The following is a 21,827-nucleotide window of genomic DNA, read 5'->3' as shown; positions in this document are numbered from 1 at the left end:
GTTCTTTTTTTAAGAAAACATCCTGCTCACAAAACTCTGACACAAAGACAATTCCAGGGAACCCAAACTGAGGTAACATTTATTGATTTTTTACAAACAAAAATTTTTAGAATGGCTTGTACCTTAGGTGTGTAGAATTTTTTCTATCTTTTTTCTTCTCATTTTGGTCTCCTTTCTGTCCCCAGCCATTTTCCCCTTTTTTTCTTTCTTTAGGTGTCCTAGTGGTCCTGAGTGACCCCTGCTGCAAGCGGTGGCCTCCCTTTCTAGGGTGTCCCAGTCAACTTTAGAGGGCCCAGGGTCCACATCCAAGAGAGCAGTGGTTGTGGCATCCTGATTTTGTGACAGTGTGGTTTTGATTAGGAGACTCTTAGCATGCTAATGGGCAGCAGCACTTAGGAGATTTCAAGCAGGAGATCTGTAATCTCAAATCAGTTGATAAACCTCCTCAGATATCTTAGGGGGAATGAGAATGAAGTGCTCCTTCTCTTTGACAAAGCTTCTTACCTTGACCAAACTCTATTAGGCTCCCCTGAACTTTCCAACTAGGCTTTCTTCTATATTCCTATCTGCATTGTCTGATTTTAGCAAGAATCTTGCCACATCAGTGTGGCCAGAATCCCCCAGCCTTGATATCTGATCACCCTGGGTATCTAATTAGGTTCCTCATTCTCCACCACTCTCCTGGTGATGTCTGATTACCCAAGCCTGCCATTAGCAAGAATCCTGTTAGGTAAGTTTAGCCAGAAACCTCTTACCACTGATGCTCCTCTTAGTAGTTTTCCATCCACTGACCCACACGCTGCTCCTTGGGTATAAATCCCTACTTGCCCATGCTATATTCAAAATTGAGCCCAGTCTCTCCACCTGCCACTTCAAGACCCTATTGCAATGGTCCCTACAACCATCGTGATGGCCCCCCTTGAATAAAGTCTTACCCTTCTTTAACAAGTGTCATGAATAATTTTCTTGTTTAAAAGTTAGAATATTATTTTTTCTTTAACACCCTTTCCCTTTTTCATTAAACACTGAGCCACCAGTCTTCATCAATGGGATACCTTATACTCTACTGTATTGAAGTATGAAATGCAACAGAAGCAACTTAAGCAACAACAGAAAAATTTGCCTTCAAGCAAAATTTAAGCTCTTTTGTGTGCCATGGCTTCCATGAGAGCACCCCATGATGAACCCAGTGGGTTCCTATAGTGCACCTGAGACAAACACCTGGACTCTTTGCCAGGGACACCCTCTAAAAGGACAGGCCAATGCAATCTCTTACAGAATGGGGAGACTCAGTTGAGCAGTGACAAAGATTCTTTTTTTTCTTTTTTTCTTTATTTTTATTTTTTTATTGAAGTATAGTTGATTTACAATGTTGTATTAATTTCTGTGGTACAGCAAAATGATTCAGTCACATATATATATATATATATATATATATATATATATATATATATATATACACATTCTTTTTTATATTCTTTTCCATTATGGTTTATCATAGGATATTGAATATAGTTCTCTGTGCTATACAGTAGGACCTTGTTGTTTATCCATTCTATACATAATAGCTTACATCTGCTAACCCCAACCTTCCACTCCATCCCTCCCCCAACCCCCTCCCCCTCGGCAACCACAATTCTGTTCTCTATGTCTGTGAGTCTATTTCTGTTTTGTAGATAGGTTCATTTGTGTCATATTTTAGATTCCACATATAAGTGATATCATACGGTATTTGTCTTTCTGACTTACTTCACTTATTATGACAATCTCTAGTTGCAAAGATTCCTTTTTTAACCAAACTTTAGTCAGGCTCCTCTGAACCCTCTTCTCAACTAGGTCCTGACTTTGGGATTCTGTGTCCATCTTTGCATTGCCTAGTTCTATCAAGAATCCTGTCAAATCAGTTTAGCCAGAATCCTCCATATTTGATCACCCTTGATATATGACCAAATTCTTCCTCCCCCACCATCCTCCAAGTGATGTCTGATCACTCTGGCCTCCCTTCATCAAAAATTCTGCTAGATTAGTTTAGCAAAAAGTACTCTACCTTCCCAGTAATTTCTACCCACTGACCCCTCAACCTGCTCCTTGGCTATAAATCTCCACTTTTCCTTTTTGTGTTCATAGATGATCCCAGTCACTTTCCCCTATAGCAATAATATTGACGTCCATTCCAACAGTCCTGAATAAGGACTTCCTTACTATCTATAATAAAAATCAGAATAATTTTTTTCTTTAACAGCAGCCTATAAGAAGTGACATCAACAAGAAGGTCGAATAAGTTGTCCCTCATCATATCCCACTCTCAATAACAATTGGGCATCTGTCCATAGACAAAAGTGTTTTTGTGGGAGCTGTGGAATTCAGCACCAAACAACAAGTGGCCAGAGAGGAGTCTCACATACTTGTGTATCCACTAATGGGCATACAGACCTTGGTCCAGCTGTGGACCCTGAAGTGGCCTGTGTTCCAGCTCCAGGTCCTCTTGGCCATGGTCCAAGAGCCCCGGAGAACAGTGGCTTAGATAATCACTCACAATAAAAGAATCTTTGTGAGAATCCAGGTTTCCAGTGAAGAAGCTCTGGCACACTGTTGGAGCAAAATAATCCAAGATTGAATACATTGGGGAAGATAAGAGGAACAATTAAAACTTTACCTGTGTCACCCCTCCTCCAAAGAATCACAGCTTAAGGCAAAGAGAGAGCCCTTCTTGGCCCATGATTTCTCCCTTGGGGGAGAGTGAGAGTGTGTAAGTGAGCACTCAGCTTACCCTGCTGTGCAGGAAGCTCCCAAAGAAGAACATTATTTCTCTTGCCCCATCCAGAGTAACTGAGTCATGAGCTGCATGACGGGGGCGGGGGGGTGAGTAGGTAGCACATCAGCCAGGGCTCAGATGGTATCAAAGGGATGTGGATTCTACTAACCACACCACAGACTCCATTGGGAGACCCACCAACAAGCTGCTGGACCACTTACCCATGTATTACCCCAATTGCCCCATGGGTACTAACAGTGCTACACACACATCACCCCCACACACTTCCACTCCTTGGTTGGCTCTCTGTGCAGTCTCCTAACAGTTTAGAGAACAGGGTTTTGCAGATGACTAATGAGCATATGTAGAAAGCCAGCCTGGGTCTGCAGACCTGAGAGAGACACAGGTCTCTCTTAAGCATTTAGCACTGCTCTTGGGAAAGCAAAAGCCCAGCCTGGTGCATTGCAGGATTGAGGGAAGGCATACAAGCTTAATAATGTCACAAGAAGGAATAAGTGTGAAGCATACCCACAGAATGTCTAAGGAAGCCACAGAATCCCTAGCAGGGCTAACGGAAGGCATTTCTCAAAGACCAAAAGAAGTGACTGATATTTCAGATGTGAAGACAGCAACACAAGTCTCCAAGGAACATGAAAACTCAAGGAAACATGATGCCACAAAAGGATCACAATAATCTTCCAATAACAAATCCCAAAGACATGGAGATATGTGATTTAGTTCATAAAGAATTCAAATTAGCTTTTTAAGGAAGCTCAGTGAGCTACAAGAAAACACAAAAAGACAATTCAAAAAATCAAGAAAACAAGAGATAGAAATCATAAAAACAATCAAAATAAATTAAGGAGCTGAAGAATGCAATGAATGAAATGAAAAATGCAATAGAGCATCAACATCAGAATGGATCAAGCAGAGGATTATATGAAGTAGAATACAGGACCATTGAAATTATCCAGTCAGAAGAGAAAATACGAATATAGAATAAAAAAGAGTGAAGAAAGCCTACATGAATTTTGTGATACCATCAAGAGAAGTAACCTAATAATTATTATAGTCCCAGAGGAGAAGAGTGAGAAGGGGGCAGAAACTTTATTTAAAGATATAATAGTAGATAACTTCCCAAATGTGGGAAGAAATTTGGCCATCCAAGTCCATGAAGCCCATAGGTACCCAAACAAATTCGACTCTAAAAAGATCTCCTCCAAGACACATTATAATAAAACTGTCAAAACATCAGTTTTATTTTGTAGGTTGGGTTAGATTATATTTAGAAAGAATCTTAAAAGCAGCAAGAGAAAAGAAGCATATCACCTACAAGGGAACACCCAAAGGGCTATCATCAGATTTCTCAGCAGAAACAGACTAGGAGAGAGTGAGATGATAAATTCAAAGTGAAGAAAGAAAAAACTGCCAACAAAGAATACTTTATCCAGCAAAGATGTCCTTTAAAAATGAAGGAGATAAAGACTTCCCCAAACACACAAAAGCTGAGAAAACTCATCGCCACTAGATCTGCCTTACAAGAAATGCTGAAAGGAGTTCTTCAAGCTGAAATGAAAGGATGCTAGTGAGTCACATGAAAACATATGAAAATATACAACACACTGGTAGAGATAAATATGTAGTCAAATTCAGGCCATTCTAACACTATAATATGGTAGCGTATTAATGACTTTAACTCTAGTAAAAACACTATAATAATTTGTTAATGAACAAACAATATAAAAAGAGGTAAATTGTGACATTGAAAATATAAGAGAGGAAAAAGTAAAAGGGTAGAATTTTATGAGATCAAACTTAAGTTTTTATCAGCTCAAAATAAACTTTTTATCTATGTTTTATGTAAGCCTCATTGTAACTGCAAAGCAAACACCTACAGTAGATACACAAAAGATAAAGAGAATCACAGCATATATTATGGAAAATCGTTTCACAAAGGAAGACAGCAAGAGAGGAAGAAAGGAACAAGAGAACTACAAAAGAGCAAGAAAATGTTAATAATATGGCATACCCAGACAACCCTCAGAATGGGAGAAAATATTTGCAAATGAAGCAACTGACAAAGGATTAATCTCCAAAATATACAAGCAGCTCATGCAGCTCAATATCAAAAAAAACAAACAACCCAATCCAAAACTGGGCAGAAGACCTAAATAGACATTTCTCCAAAGGAGACATACAGATTGCCAACAAACACATGAAAGAATGCTCAACATCACTAATCATTAGAGATATGCAAATCAAAACTACAATGAGGTACCACTTCGCACCAGTCAGAATGGACATCACCAAAAAATCTAGAAACAATAAATGCTGGAGAGGGTGTGGAGAAAAGGGAATCCTCCTACACTGTTGGTGAGAATGTAAATTGATACAGCCACGATGGAGAACAGTATGGCAGTTCCTTAAAAAACTAAAAATAGAGCTACCATATGACCCAGCAATCCCACTACTGGGCACATACCCTGAGAAAACCATAATTCAAAAAGACACATGTACCACAATGTTCATTGCAGCACTATTTACAATAGCCAGGACATCGAAGCCATCTAAATGTCCATTGACAGATGAATGAAGAAAGAAGATGTGACACATATATACAATGGAATATTACTCAGCTGTAAAAAGGAACGAAATTGAGTTATTTGTAATGAGGTGGATGGACCTAGAGTCTGTCATACAGAGTGAAGTAAGTCAGAAGGAGAAAAACAAATACCATATGCTAATGCATATATATGGAATCTAATAAAACGGTACTGCTAAACCTAGTGGCAGGGCAGGAATAAAGACGCAGATGTAGAGAACAGACTTGAGGACACGGGTGGGGAGGAGAAGCTGGGATGAAGTGAGAGAGTAGCATTGACATATATACATTACTAAATGTAAAATGGATGGCTAGTGGAAAGTTGCTGCATAGCACAGGGAGATCAGCTCGATGCTTTGTGACCACCTAGAGGGGTGGGATAGGGAGGGTGGGAGGGAGGCTCAAGAGGGAGGAGGGGATATGGGGATATATGTATATATATATAGCTGATTCACTTTGTTGTACAGCAGAAACTAACACAACATTGTAAAGCAATTATACTTCAGTAAAGATGTTAAAAAAATGGCATCTCCATCAAAATTACTCTAAATGTAAATGGATTAAATTATCCAATCAAAGACATATGTTGCTACAAGAGAATCACTTCAGCTTCAAGGATACATAGAGACTGAAATTGAAGAGATGGAAAAAAGATATTTCATGCAAATGGAAAACGAAAGAAAGCAGGATAGCTATACTTATATTAGACAAAATAGACTGTAACATGAGACAAAGAAAAGTTTAAAAGCTGTAACAAGAAACAACAAGGACTTACTGTATAGCACAGGGAACTATATTCAATATCTTGTAGTAATCTATAATGGAAAATAATAAAATAAAAGAATATGTATATATATATATATATATATATATATATATATATATATATATCCAAATTACTTTGCTGTACACCTGAAACTAACACAATATTGTAAATCATTATTGTAAATCAACTATACTTCAATAAGAAAAAAAAAAGCTGTAACAAGAGAAAAAGAAGGTCATTGTATAAAGATAGAGGCCAACTCACCAAGAGGATATAACAATCACAAATATATATGCGCCCAACTTAAATACATTAAGCAAATAATACAGATCAGAAGGGAGAAATAGACAATATAATTATAGTAGAGTGTGTCAATACACCACTTTCAACAAAGGATAGATCGTCCAGACAGAGAATCAATAAGGAAATATACTTTATTTGATGGTCTATACTTTAGACCAAATGGACTTAATAGACATGTATAGAACATTCCATCCAACAGCAGGAAATATACTTGCTTCTCAAACAAAAAAGTGTCAACTTTACAGCTCAAGGAATTACAAAAAGAAGAACAAGCCAAATCTAAAGTTAGCAAAAGGAAGGACATAACAAGGTTCAGAGCAGAAATAAATGACATATAGACCAGTAAAACAATAGGAAGATTAGTAAAACTATGAAATGTTTTTACAAAAATAAAATTGACAAACCTCTAGCTAGACTAAGAAAACGAAAAAGACTCAAATAGAAACGAAAGAGGAGACATTATAACACAATAAAACAGAAAATCAGATAACACAGAACAGATATCACAGAAAATCAAAGGATCAAAAGAGATTACTATGGATAATTATATGCCAGTGTTCTGTATAACCTAGAAGAAATAAATTCCTAGAAACACACAACCAACCAAGATGAAGGCATCTTGAAGGAATGATGAAGACTTCGAAAATCTGAACAGACCAATTAACAAGTAGGGAGATTAAATCAGTAATCCAAAAGAAAAGCCCAGATTCCCCTGGTGAATTCTACCAATAATTTAAAGAATTAATGCCAATACTTCTCAAACTCTTACAAAAAAGTTAAAGTGGAGGGAACAACCCAAACTCATTTTACAAGCCCACCATAACCCTGATACCAAAGCTAGTCATAGATACTACAAGAAAAGAAAACTACAGGACAATTTCCCTGATGAATATAGATACAAAAATTCTCAAAATAAAATAGCAGATCAAATTCAGCAATACATTAAAAGGATCATGCCCTATGATCAAGTGTGATTTATGTATGCCTGGGATGCAAGGATGGTTCAACATATGCAAATGAATAAATGTAATACATCACCTTACTAGAATGAAAGATAAAGTCAATGACCATATCAATAGATACAGACAAAGCATTTGGGAAAATTCAACATCCTTTCATGATTAAAAAAAATACTCTCCACAAATTGAGTATAGAAGTAATAAAAATCATATATGAAAAGCTCACAGCTAACATCATCCTCAATGGTGAAAGTTTAAAAGCTCTTCCTCTAAGATTGGGAACAAGACAAGGACATCCACTCTCATCATTCCTATTTAACATAGTACTAGAAGTCCTCACCTGAGCAATTAAGCATGAAAATGAAATAAAAGACATCCAAATTGGACAGGAAGAAGTAAGATTGTCTCTGTTTGTACATGATATGATCTTGTATATAGAAAAATCCTAAAGACTCCACCAAATAAGCTTGTTAGAACTAATAAACAAAGTTGCAGGATACAAAATCAACATACAAAAATTAGCTTTGTTTCTATACACAAGCAACCAAATATCTGAAAAAGCTACAAAGAAAACAATCCTCTTTACAACAATATCAAAAACAATGAAATAATTTGGCAAAATTTACCAAGGGGGTGAAAGTTCTGTGCAGTGAAAATTACATGACATTGATAAAGGAAATTGAAGATGACACAAAATAAATGTGAAGAGATCCTATTTTCATGGGAAGGAAGAATAAAACTGTTAAAATTTCTATGCTACCCAAAGCCATTTATAGATTCAGTGCCAGCCCTCTCAAAATTCCAATGGCATTTTTCACATAATTGAAAAAATAATCCTAAAATTTGTTTGGAACCACAAAAGGCCCTGAATAGCCAAAGCAGTCCTGAGGAAGAAGAACAAAGTTGGAGGACTCACACGTCCTGATTTCAAACTTTATCACAAACCTATAGTAACCAAAACAGTGTGGTACTGGCATCAACACAGACACCTATACCAATGGAACAAAATAGAGAGCCCAGAAATAAACCCACCCATATGTAGTCAATTAATTTATGACAAAGGAAATAAGAATATACAATGGGGAAAGGACAGTCTCTTCAATAAATGGTGTTGGATAACTGAACAGCCTCATGCAAAAAAACAACAAAAAAAATGAAACTGGACCGCTATCTTACACCATACATAAGTTTAACTCAAAATGGATTAAAGACTTGAAGTAAGACCTGAAACCATAACAACTCCTAGGAAAAAACATAGGCAGTAAGCTCCTTGACATTGGTCTTCGCAATGATTTTTTGGATTTGACACCAAAAGCAAAGGCAACAAAAACAAAAATAAATAAGTGGGACTACATCAAACTAAAAAGTTTTTGCACAGCCAAATAAACAATCAACAAAATGAAAAGGCAGCCTACACAGTGGGAGAAAATATTTGCAAACCATCTATCTGATAAGGAGTTAATATCCAAAATATATAAGGAACTCATACAACTAGCAAAAAAAGAAGTAATCTGATTAAAAAATGTGCAGATACCTGAATAGACAGTTTTCCATTTTGACAGTTTTCCAAAGAAGACATACAAGTAGCCAACAGATACATGAAAGGTACTTAGTATCATTAATTAGTAGGGAGATACAAAAAAAAAAAAAAAAAAGCCCACAGGGTATCACCTCATACCTACTAGAATGGCTATTATGAAAAAGAAAAAGAATGGCTATTATGAAGAATGTGGAGAAAAGGAAACCTTTGTGCACTGTTGGTGGGAATGTAAATTGGTACAACAACTATGGAAAACAGTATGGATGTTCCTCAAAAAAATTAAATATAGAACTATCATATGATACAGCAGTTCCACTTCTGGGTATTTTTCTGAAGAAAACAAACATTAATTCAAAAAGACATAGGCACCCTATGTTCATTGCTGCATTATTTACAATAGCCAAGATATGGGAACAACCAAAGTGTCCATCAACAGATGAATAGATAAAGAAGATGTGGTATATATACACAATGGAATGTTACTCAACCATTAAAAAAAGAATGAAATCTTGCCATTTGTGACAACATAGATGGACCTAGAGGGTATAGGTGAAATAAGTGAAAATAAGTGAAATAAGTCAGACAGAGGAAGACATACTGTATGATTACACTTATATGTGGAATCTAAAAAATAAAACAAATGAACAAACAGAAAACAGAAACAGAGTTATAGATACAGAGAACAAACAGGTGGTTGCCATAAGGGGATGTGGTGGGGGGATTGAGTGAAATAAGTGAGGGAGATTAAGAGGTACAAACTTTCAGTTATGAAATAAATGAGTCATGGTGATGAAACATACAGCATGGGGAATATAGTTAGTATGTTGTAATATCTTTGTATGGTGACAAACAGTAGCTGGATTTATCATGGTAATCATTTTGTAATGTATAGAAATATTGAATCACTGTGTTGTGCATCTGGAACTAACATGGTGTTGTAAGTCAATTATACTTCAATTTAAAATTTTTTAATTAAAAAATTAAAGTAACAAGTGTTGGCAAGGATGTGGAGAAAAGGGAACCCTTATGCACTGTTGGTGGGAACGTAAATTGGTATAACCACCATAGAAAACAATATGGAGGTTCCTCAAAAAATAAAAAATAGAACTACCATATGATTCAGCAATCCTACTTCAGGGTATTTATCGAAAGAAAATTAAATCCCTATCTCAAAGAGATATCTGCACCCCCATGTTCATTGCAGCATTATTCACAATTGCCAGGACATGGAAACAAGTGTCCATCAATAGATGGATGGATAAAGAAAATGTGGTATGTATATACAATGAAATATTATTCAGCCATAAAAATGAAGGAAATCCTGCCATTTGAGACAACTAGATGGACCTTAAAGGCATTATGCTAAGTGAAGTAAGTCAGAGAAAGACAAATCAAATACTATATAATGTCACTTATATGTGGAATCTAAAAACAGGACAAAACGACTCAAAAAAGAACAACAACAAATCTGAGCTCATAAATACAGAGAGCAGATTGATGGTTGGCAGAGGCAGAGGTTTTGGGTGGGTGAAATTGATGAAGGGGGTCAGAAGGTACAAACTTCCAGTTATTAAATAAATAAATCATGGGGATGTAATGTACAGCATGGTGACTATAGTTAATAATACTGTATTGCATATTTGAAAGTTGGTAAGAGAGTAGATCTTAAAAGTCCTCATCACAAGAAAAAAGTATTGTAACTGTGTATGGGGATGGATATTAACTAGACTTATTGTGGTTATCATTTCACAATATATACAAATATGGAATCATTATGTTGTACATCTGAAACTAATATAATGTAATAGTCAATTATAACTCAATTTAAAAAAGAAAATTAGTAAAATTCTCCTGTTAGGAAAAAAATGTGCTACTTAGGAACGTTCCACATTGTTCAGGTTTTCTGCTCCCGACTAAAGAGGTCTGGAAGAATTATATATGTGTTGCTCATAATGAGGTTAAAAGGAATAAAATAACATAATCGAGGCTTAGGTGAAAATAATAGCTAAAACCGAAAGAGGGGGATATTAAACCTGTTATCTACGAATTCCAGAATTTTGAGGCTAGGAGTAAATGGGGCTCAAGTCACGTTGGGGAGAGTCACAAAGTCCCAAGTGTCTAAGGCATGCTTGGAGACCAGAGTTTCTAGTGAGCCATTCTTCATATGAATTCATACTGATTCTTAGAACCACGGATTCATCTGATTCATCAAATCATGAATGCATACTGATTCACAGAACCATGGATTCACCTGATTCATAGAACCATAAATTCACACTGATTGATAGAACCATAATTTCATACTGCTATCTCTAATTCTAATCCAGCACCACAGAGTACATTATAGCCTTCTTCTTTTATTTGTAGTTTCTTTCTCCAACAGAGAGAACGTGGGTCTCATTATTCATAATATATTCACTCCTTACTCAATCCTAGAATACACATTAAAAAGTGTGGGGTACCACACCCTAATCCTTTTTTATTTTAATTATCTTTGAACACATAAAAATTAACATATTTCTAACTGTAACAACAATTAAACATTATACTCAAAGAAGTGTCCCTCTTCCTATTCCTATTCCTCTATTCCCATTTCCCCATCCTTTCCACTTGCCCCTTCCCATCTCCGTCATCTCATTAGTTTTTAGTTTATATTTTCTGTGGGGTTTTTTTGGCACACGTGTATATTTTCCTGTTTCCTGTCCTTTCTTGTATGAAAAATAGACACTTCATGAGGAAGTTCTTATCCTTAAGTCTAATCTAATACCTAGACAAATGACAAAATCTCAATTATTTGGCAACTTCAACTGGATATGTAAAGAAATGACAAATAGCTTAAAAAACTAAACTGAACTATTGAATCTACTTTCTCTTTTTCTTTGTCCATAAACATTGTGGTCCTGATTTTGAGCACCTAAGGTCACTTACCATTAGACATAAGTGTAAGCACAGAATGGCAGCAGTCATCCTGATGCCATTCTGGTCTATTGAAATATTCATTCCTATTTCTAAACTAGGAATACATGCAAGCTTAAAAACTTCTTCTTATCAATAAATATAAGGGTTTGAGCTAAGTGGATCTCTGATGCCATTCAGCTCCAAGATTCTGTGAGTCTCTGTTCCCATGGTGCCATGGTTCTAATATTCCAAACCACAGGAGAATCATTTTACTGAGACATTTACAGGCAGTCCCACTCTCCTGTCTTGAACCTCCTCTGCCAGAGTTTGAACATGGGTGGAATGAGTTACACAATGAAGAAGAGCACCATAAAAACAGGAGATCCTGTATACCTGCGGAAGGCCCTTGTGTACAACCTTGGAGAGGAGAAGAGGACCAAGCTCCACATTCAAAAACTCCAGAAGGCTTTAAATATCCGGTTCAGGGAGATCGATAAAGAGAAAGCAGCCTTGAGGAAATTTTGGGGAAAGCTTCAGAAGACAACTGGCTATTTTCCTCAAATGTCCTTCTGGTGACCAGTGCCACTGTAGATGAGGAGCTCTTGGAAAAGTTTCAATACAAAACACATCTGTGTCTCCTTCTGTTATCTCTGTGTGACCCAAGAAAGCATTATTATAAAACCACTGGGACAAGTCAAAAAAGAAAAAAGACTATAGAATTGAAGATAAAAATGGAATGTCTAGAAGAGAATCAACAGGTATCTCCTACAAAAGAGACACTAAGTCGTCATTATTTCCAGATGATTCCGTATCTTTACAACTTGAAGTGGTAATATGCAGTGCATACATTATTTCCATTCAAACTTTCCTTGAGATCAGAATAAAGCTTAGCCATTGTAGAGCTCTTTCTGATATTGATGGTGGAATATATATATTTGTCTTAATCCTGTTCTTTTCTCATTGATGTCATTTTCAATTATTTTCCTATAGTTTTAATAGCATGAATAAAAGTTGAGGCAAAAGTTAGTTTGAAAATAATGTTAGAGTAGGAAAAACTTAGAATCTTGATTCTATAAGGGACCTTGATTCAGATCTAGGTTTTATCATGTATTACCTGTGTGATCCTGGATTTAGAAACTCTTTTCTTTTAATCAAGATAGAGATAAAAATACCTATATCAAAAGACTGCTTTAAGGATTAAATAAGACAGTATATGTACAGGGCATATTGCAGGTACCCCCAAATGGTAATAGCTAGTATTATAATTAATTTTGTTATAATTATTATTTTTATTACTATGTAATGGAGCTCAGATTCTATTCCTAGCTCTTCTACTAACATCCTGGGTCACTAGACAAGTCTATTTCCATTCCTAGGCCTTGGTTTGTGCAAAGCTATAATGTGAGAACTGGACTAGATCATGTCTAAGGCCCCTTCCAGCTTTAAATTCTTTGAAACTAAAACTCCATAGTTCTACTTTGAAATGTGCTTACAGGACAAAGAAAGGATCCAGCAATCAGAATGCATGTCAAGGTGACTTATGGGTTTGGATATATATTCCTATTTAGCCATGACTAATCTACCAATCTCATGTTTAAAGATACATGCTATTCAAATATATATTCTTAGCAGTCTCTCATGATATATTTGCTGGGTGACTGCAGACCAAATGCGACTTGGATTAAGTTCCATGTCTTTATTACTTGTTTAGGCTCTGCAGTCAAACAGACATGGATTCTGCCAGATATTGCTGTTTAATACTAGGCAAGTTAACTAACATTTGTATACCTTCATTTATACCTTAAGTTGCTTAGATTTTTTAATTGTACAGTGGAAATAATAGTACTTGACTCAGAAGACTGTTGTGATGTCTTCTTGTGATATCACATATAAATCTGTTAGCACAATATCTAATATATTGTAAGCATTCATTACATGCAATTGCTGTGGTTACTATTACTGGGAATAGGCAACAAGTGGAGCTTCTGGGCTAAGAAATGACTTTATGGATGATCTCAACACTCATAGAGTGAGTCATTACTCTTGGATCTCAGGTATAATGATCTGCTTAGCTAGATTTAAACCACCTGCAGTAGAAATGTATACACGTGTATCCACAAAAGCTGATACAGAGATAGAGATAGAGATAGAGATAAACTCAAATATTTAGAGGCTGATAAAAGACATGACCACAAGATAGCAGTAGCACACAATGAGCTTTATTTGGGCAGTGCTTGATGGGTTGCATGAGAAGGGAAGTCCCTCACAGCAGGAGGCCTGCTGGAGGCAGTGGCATGGGACCACCACCCAGAAGAGAAACAGGGCAAAGGAACTCCTGCGTGAGAGGGGAATTGGAGAGGGGGCTTAAGTGTCTAGGTGATGTTGCTCAGCAGCAAGATGGGGAGTGTACTCGTTTGCTTGGGCTACTGTGGCAAAATACTACAGGCTGGGTGGCTCAAACAACAGACATTCATTCTCTCAGTTTTAGAGAGTGGGAGGTTCAGGTGTGTCAGCAGGCTGGTTTCTCCTGAGGCCTCTCTCCTTGGCTTGCAGATGGATATCTCCCTGTGTCCTCACATGGGCTTTCCTCTGTGCATGTCTGTGTTTGTGTCCTTATCTCCTCTTCTTGTAAGGATACCAGTCAGATTGGATTAGGTCTACCCTAATGACCTCATTTTACTTTAATAACCTCACTGAAGACCATATCTCCAAATATAGTCACATTCTGAGGTGCTGAGGGTTAGGACTTCAACATATAAATCTGGGGGGACACGACTGAGCTCATAACAGGGAGTTTCTGGATCAAAGAGCTCTGAAGAACAGCAGCAGCTTGGGGTCTTTTACAGCCCCAAGACTAGTCTTATCTATGGCTAGCACATGTTGGGTATAGTTTCACAGGTTTTATGAAGAAGACAGGCTATAAGTAGCTAAGAATGGGCTTATTTGGACTATATTTAAAGCAATTGGGGGCATTCCCTGGTTAGGACTCAGCGCTTTCACTGCTGAGGGCCCAGGTTAGATCCCTGGTAGGGAAACTAAGATACCGCAAGATGCATGGTGGCGCGGCCAAAAAAAAAAAAAGCAATTCAATTTGTAAAAATTTGAGTTTGATACCATCACTCTTTGAGCTAGAGGTCTCAGCCTGCTGTTAAGAAGTAAACAGCATGGGACTTCCCTGGTGGCACAGTGGTTAAGAATCCGCCTGCCAATGCAGGGGACATGGGTTCGAGCTCTGGTCCGGGAAGATCCCACATGCCGCGGAGCAACTAAGCCTGTGAGCCACAACTACTGAGCCCAAGAGCCACAACTACTGAAGCCTGAGTGCCTAGAGCCTGTGCTCTGCAACGAAGAGTAGCCCCCCACTCACCGCAACTAGAGAAAGCCCACACACAGCAACAACTCAAGACCCAACGCAGCCAAATAAATAAATAAATAAAAAGAAAATATTAATAAATAAATACATAAATAAAAAGAAAGGAAAAAATGTAAACAGCATAGGGACCAATATACAGGGACATCTTTGGCTCATTTATACAATAATATATCCCCTGGCTCCATGTTGTTTTATAATCTAAGTTGTGTATAACTTTGTAATGTCTGAGTCTGCAGCCAGCAATAAAGCATTCTAAATGCCCAAAATCCTACAAGGGCATAAAGCCCATTTCAAAGCCCATTTTCAGTCAGTTGACCCACTTACTGGGGGGAAGTCAGGAGAATAGATCAGAAAAGGAGAAGATTTTGACTTGTTCAATCAATTTAGTTAATAGAGTGACATTATGACTCCTTTGATACATGTCCCTGGCTATCTTTAAAACGTGGTAAGTGTTATGACTCACATGCAGCAAGATATGTGAGGAAGTGCACAGACACAAACACACCCCCATTTTAACAGCTAATAAATAATCTAGGGCTATGCAGTTGTCTAATGCCGTGGTCCCTAAAGTACACTGAGATTCAGCCAAGAGTTCTAATCCCTGGGCCATTTGTTTCATTTCTGTAGATAATTCCTTGGACATGGCTATCTGTGTTTCTTTGTGAAGTGTCCCACACATATGCTGTTCTATTTCCAGAGTTAGTGAACCTAGAGTGATTAGTGCCAGGGGGACTATTAGCAGAGCTCGTTTGTGTCATTGGAGAGCTGTGGCTAGTGTGGTTTGTGAAAACAAGAACTTGGGATGTTCTGCTGCTGAGTAAAAATCTACTGGAATTTTCAGCCAAATTCAAGTGCAGGGAAAACTTTGCAGTGTTGGGTGGGAGGAAGCTTGTGATAGGGGAGACTATTTGATTCTCTTTCAGGTCCTCCAGCCTCCCTCTGCTGCCTATATGCTCTGTGTTTGTAGGAGAGGTATATTTGCACAGCTTAGTGCAATTCCAAGTGGTGTGAATAGGAGCATACAATGTCATGGTCAAACAGACTTGAATGTTCTCTACCTCACACTCAGCACCTGGGTCAACTAATGGGTTATGTGCTTAGCCCACCATTGTCCACACATTTATGTGGCAAGCCTCACATAAATTCGTTGGATGTTGATGCTGTTGTTGGATGTTAATGGTGAAGGGAAGAGGCTCATCTTGATGGGTGAGGTTTATAGGAGAGTTTGGCCATTATGCTGTGTACTAAAATCAGGTTGTAGGAATCTAACCCAGCATGCAGTTAGATCTGCATACATATGTATTGCTGTGGCTAAGGCTGTATGCAGATTTGGTTTGGTGGGCAATTGTATATTCCTTCTCGTTCAGATTGGTGAGCATTAGTGATTGAGTTTCCTGCTGACTGCCATAATAAGTAGCATCAGTGTGTGCCCATGGACATGGAATAGGTTTCACAGATACTCTCAGCAATCTGATAGAAAGTTAATTTAGACATGCACCAAATTAGTTCCTGAACCATGGGGCACTCACATATGGGATCCTCCCAAGTGGGCCAAATTATTTCTAAAAGCAGACATCAATTGTATTATACATTTGTCCCAATTCTATCCCTATTTATTACAAGTTTGCTGTGTTTCACTGTGGGACCCTCTGCTCCATGGTATCCAAACTTTTCTAGGGCAGACGTTAGAACAGCTTTCATAGTGGCCCCTTGGGAGGTGGTGTTGTGACTACACCAATAAATTTCCTCCCAGGTTAGCTTTGCTACTTGTCTTTTCATTATTGTTTCTATATTCTGTAAGGTGGGATTGTTAGGTTTTTTAAAAATTGAGATATAATTGACATATAATATTGTATTCACTTTAGGTGTACAGCATAATGATTTGATATATGTATATATTACAAAATGATAACCGCAGTAAGTTTAGTTAACATCCATCACCACACATAGTTTACAATTTTTTTTCTTGTGATGAGAACTTCTAAGATCTACTGTCTTTACAACTTTCAAATATACAATATTGTTAGCTAAGTCATCGTGCTGTAAATTACATTTCTAAGACTTATTTATCTTATAACTTTCCAGTTTGTACTTTTTGACCACCTTCACCCAATTCCCCCACTCCCACCACAACCCCCCACCTCAGGCAACCACGAATCTGTTTCCTGTTATCTATGAGTTCTGGGGTTTTTTTGGGTTTTGATTTTGTTTTAGATTCCACATATAATTGAGATTATATAGTATTTGTCTTTCTCTGACTTATTTCACTTAGCATAATGCCCTTGAGGTCCATCCATGTTGTCGCAAATAGCAGAATTTCCTTCTTTTTTATGGCTGAATAATATTCCATTATACATATATTTATATTATGTTATACTTCATATATATGTATGTATGTGTGTACGTATGTATGTGTGTGTATATATGTATATATATACATATATATACATATATATCACATTTTCTTTACCCATTCATCCATGAATAGACACTTAGGTTGTTTTCATGTCCTGGATATTGTGAATAATGCTGCAATGAACGTGGGGATGCAGATATCTCTTTGAGATAGTGATTTCATTTCCTTCAGATAAATACCCTGAAGTGAGATTGCTGGATCATATGGTAGTTCTATTTTTAATTTTTTGAGGAAGCTTCATACTTTTTTTCCACAGAGGCTGTACCAATTTACATTCCCATCAACAGTATACAAGTTTTCCGTTTTCTTCACATCCTCACCAACATTTGTTATTTCTTGTCTTTTTGAGAAGAGCCATTCTGACAGGTGTCAGGTGCTATCTCTTTGTGGTTTTTATTTGCATTCTCCTGATGATTAATGATGTTGAGCACCTTTTCATATATCTGTTGGACAGTTGTATGTATTCTTTGGAAAACTGTGTATTCAGATCCTCTGCCCATTTTAAAAATCAGATTATTTTTTATTTTGTTCTTGTTTCATATTACTTCATAGTGTTGTATGTATTCTTTATATATTTTGAATATTAATCCCTTTTTAGATATGATTTGCAAGTATTTTCTCCCATCTTTTAGGTTGCCTTTTCATTTTGTTGATGGTTTCCTTTACTGTGCAGAAGCTTTTTAGTTTGATGTAGTCTAGTCCCATTTGTTTATTTTTACTTTTAGTTCCCTTGCCTTTGTATTCAGATCCACAAAGACATTGCTAAGAGCTATGTGAAGGAAGTTACCTCCCATCTATGCTTTTTTCTAGAATTTTTATGGTTTCAGGTCTGATAGTCAAGTCTTTAATCCATTTTGAGTTAATTTTTGTGTATGGTGTAAGATAGTGTGGTCGAGCTTCATTCTTTTGCCTGTGGCTGTCCAGTTTTCCTGACACCATTACTGAAGAGACTATTATCCCATTGTATATTCTTGATTTAACTGACAATATACGTGTGGGTTTATTTCTAGGCTCTCTATTCTGTTCAGTTGGTGCATGTGTCTATTTTTTTGCCAGTATCATACAGTCTTGATTATTAGAGCTTTGTACTATAGTTTGAAATCAGAAAAGCCTCCACCTTTGTTCTTTTCTCAAGATTGCTTTGGATACTCAGAGTCTTTTTGGTTTCATATAAATTTTAGGATTGTTTGTTCTATTTCTGTGAAAAAATAAACCATTGGATTTTGATTGTGTTGCACTGAGTCTATAGATTTCTTTGGGTAGTAGGGACATTTTAACAATATTAATTCTTCCAATCCATGAGTATGATATACACTCCCATTTATTTGTGTCTTCTTTAATGTCTTTCATCAATTTCTTATAGTTTTCAGTGTACAGATCTTTCATCTTCTTGGATAAATTTATTCCTAGGTATTTTATTCTTTTTGATGCAATTGTAAATGGGATTGTTTTCTTAATTTCTCTTTCTTTTTTAAAAAATTTATTTATTTATTTATTTATTTATTTTTGGCTGTGTTGGGTCTTCGTTTCTGTGCGAGGACTTTCTCTAGTTGCAGTGAGCGGGGGCCACTCTTCATCGCAGTGTGCGGGCCTCTCACTGTCGTGGCCTCTCCTGTTGCAGAGCACAAGCTCCAGACGCACAGACTCAGTAGTTGTGGCTCACAGGCCTAGTTGCTCCACGGCATATGGGATGTTCCCAGACCAGGGCTTGAACCCGTGTCCCCTGCATTGGCAGGCAGATTCTCAACCACTGCGCCACCAGGGAAGCGCTTAATTTCTCTTTCTGATAGCTAATTATTAGTGTATGGAAATGCAATGATTTTTGTATAATGATTTTGTATCCTGCAACTTTATTGAATTTGTTTATTCTAACAGTGTTTTGGTGGAGTCTTTAAGGTCTTTAATATCATGTCATTTGCAAATAGAGACAGTTTTACTTCTTCTCTTCTGATTGGATGCCTTTATGTAGGTTTCTAAAATAAGGTCCCAGAACAATAACATTGGGCAGAAATTACCCTCAAATATTTCCCAAGTACTTATTAATGGTGGTTTTGATAGGTCTAGAAAATTCTGTAATAGCTGTAAGCAAGTAGTTGGATAGAAAATAGCTGGGTAGAGAAACTCCCATGCAGAGAGCAGTTAGATTTCTCTATCAATATGATCAAATATGCTTTTCATGAGAATCATCTGCTATAATACCCAAGATATATGATTATTCACTGTGGGCAGCCAGTATTGCAATTATTGTAGAGCCCATCCCTACTGAGTGGTACATAAAATTTGCAGTTGGTATGTGAGGAGGTTAGGTTATGGAGCATTCTCAAGCCAGTTTCTAATTTCCTAGACATGCCTTAGCTTAGGTAACATTATATTGTACACATTGCCTTCCTTGAATATATTGATCAGTATCCAGGGAAGAGGTCCATGGTAACGTGCCCATGGCCACTTGGTTAGCGCAATTTCTTTCCACCTCAATAAATGAGGCTCATACTGGAGAAGGAGAGAGATCATTGTAAAGAATAGAAAGAGAGGCCAGGGCTTCCCTGGTGGCGCAGTGGTTGAGATTCTGCCTGCTAATGCAGGGAACACGGGTTTGAGCCCTGGTCTGGGAGGATCCCACATGCCGTGGAGCAACTGGGCCCATGAGCCACAACTACTGAGCCTGCGCGTCTGGAGCCTGTGCTCCACAACAAGAGAGGCCACGATAGTGAGAGGCCCGCGCACCACGATGAGGAGTGGCCCCCGCTTGCTGCAACTGGAGAAGGCCCTTGCACAGAAACGAAGACCCAACACAGCCAAAAATAAATAAATAAATAATTTTTTTAAAAAACACCTGGAAAAAACCTCTCTATTGATCTTACTACTTCTTGCAATTATCACTTTAAAAGAAAAAAAGAAGAAAGAGAGGCCAATAACTGTAAGGGTATACATTGTTGTCAGGGTTTATATTTATCATCATCTCAGGGATTAGCAGGAGGTATACTTTTATCTCCATAATCCCATAAGGTTCGTTGGTATAGTCTCTGAATTACAGAGTTTTTCATTTGATTATACCAATCCCGAGCATCCTGGTTGTAATTTGAGTGCACACTATATCTGGGCATTTCTTAGATGAGACTCGATAGGTAATGGCCATTGCTCTATTTTTTAATGGCACTAGTTAATAATAGTGGGTTTCATCTGATTTGAAGTTAAAGTTGGTCTATAGGGCTTAGAAGGCACCTATAAGTCACAAGTGGTATCACAGAGTCTAGCTTATCCAGAGGACTATTGCCAGTGGTAGTAGAGATAGGAGGAGGAGTGCCAGCCTCAGTGCTGATTGACCAACCCAAAGAGCCAATGGTGTGGTTCCCCCAGTCTAACCCATATTGTGTGTCTTTCTGTGATGTGAATGCCAAGAACATGGAGTGGGTGTGGGTAGGAACTTCTCAGGTAAGGAAGGGACACAACAATAGAGTAGAGATTAAAGTCTGAGGTTGTCTGCAGCCAGCTATAGGATAGTGATGGTCCCCTGAGTGTCGTCCAAGTGCTAGTACCCAGTCTGAGGGTGATTAGTTACACCTCCTCTGTGTCAGGATCAGGTCCATGTTGGTTCCACAAAGTATGTGGGCAGCCTATCCAAGTGGTGCGGGTAGTTTGCTTGGCTCTCGCTGACGATGAGCAAACTCAGGCTGAGAATGGCCCCAGAGCCAGTGGTCCACATCTGGCTCTTATCAGGATCAAGGGGGAAGTGGTCAGGCTCTGTATTTTCTATGAGGGAGAAGGGAACAGTGCAGGTACTGAGCGGGATGTTCCTTTGCTGTGGGCAGCAATGTTAGAGCTACCATATCTGTGAAAACTGGTCATTGTGTTGTTTCTGATGCAGGTGTATACACCATTAGAGGTTGCAGCGTCTCTGTTGGTGGTTCCCTCAGTTGCTGTGAATTTAAATATGGTATAGTTATGCTATAGATTCCATGAATTTAATGTAATCAGCGAGTGTGGATTTAATGTAATCAGGAGAATGGGTAGTTTTTTTGACCACTTGGGAGACAGTTATCCTCCAAGTTCTCTCAACAGCCCTTGTTTTAAAAGCCCATTATGTATTTATGTGATACCTACCACTGTTATTTTGTAATGTCATTTCATAATGCTCATTATTGCATTTGCTTCATGGTGAAGTGGGAGCCTTGATCTGACTTTTTAGCTTGTGGCACTCCGAAAGGTTGTAAAAGC

The 21,827-nt window shown here is 37.7% G+C and overlaps 1 protein-coding gene and 1 long non-coding RNA gene across 11 annotated transcripts in view; one reads left to right on the top strand and one right to left on the bottom strand.

The window, feature by feature from the left end:
* The window catches only part of LOC309653649 (V-type proton ATPase subunit B-like), a 248,640-nt gene that overhangs the window by 205,142 nt on the left and 21,671 nt on the right, over positions 1 to 21,827 (top strand). For 5 of the 6 annotated variants that reach the window (XR_014259318.1, XR_014259319.1, XR_014259320.1 and 2 more), the window contains one exon: positions 2 to 2,339. The exons of the other annotated variant lie outside the window; for it this stretch is intronic. Coding sequence is in view for 1 of the 5 variants with exons in the window: in XM_082478513.1 (XP_082334639.1) it covers positions 2 to 135 (134 nt within the window). In the remaining 4 variants the exon portion in view is untranslated. Of the gene's footprint in view, position 1; positions 2,340 to 21,827 lie in introns of those variants that run through there. 6 annotated transcript variants of the gene reach the window in all.
* The window catches only part of LOC309653647, a 42,199-nt gene that overhangs the window by 11,392 nt on the left and 8,980 nt on the right, over positions 1 to 21,827 (bottom strand). For 2 of the 5 annotated variants that reach the window (XR_014259313.1, XR_014259315.1), the window contains exons 2-3: positions 9,414 to 9,461; positions 2,434 to 2,589 (exon numbers count right to left, since the gene is read on the bottom strand). This is a non-coding gene — a long non-coding RNA (uncharacterized lncRNA). Of the gene's footprint in view, positions 1 to 2,433; positions 2,590 to 6,132; positions 6,173 to 9,413; positions 12,158 to 12,216; positions 12,327 to 21,827 lie in introns of those variants that run through there. The other 3 variants (XR_014259314.1, XR_014259316.1, XR_014259317.1) reach the window with 3 other exon arrangements.

Source organism: Balaenoptera physalus (genome assembly GCF_965194825.1).
Source record: "Balaenoptera physalus genome assembly, contig: HAP1_SCAFFOLD_752, whole genome shotgun sequence".
Classification (NCBI taxonomy): domain Eukaryota; kingdom Metazoa; phylum Chordata; class Mammalia; order Artiodactyla; family Balaenopteridae; genus Balaenoptera; species Balaenoptera physalus.
Note: the sequence above shows the minus strand (reverse complement) of the source record. Positions and strands in the feature narration are given on the sequence as shown.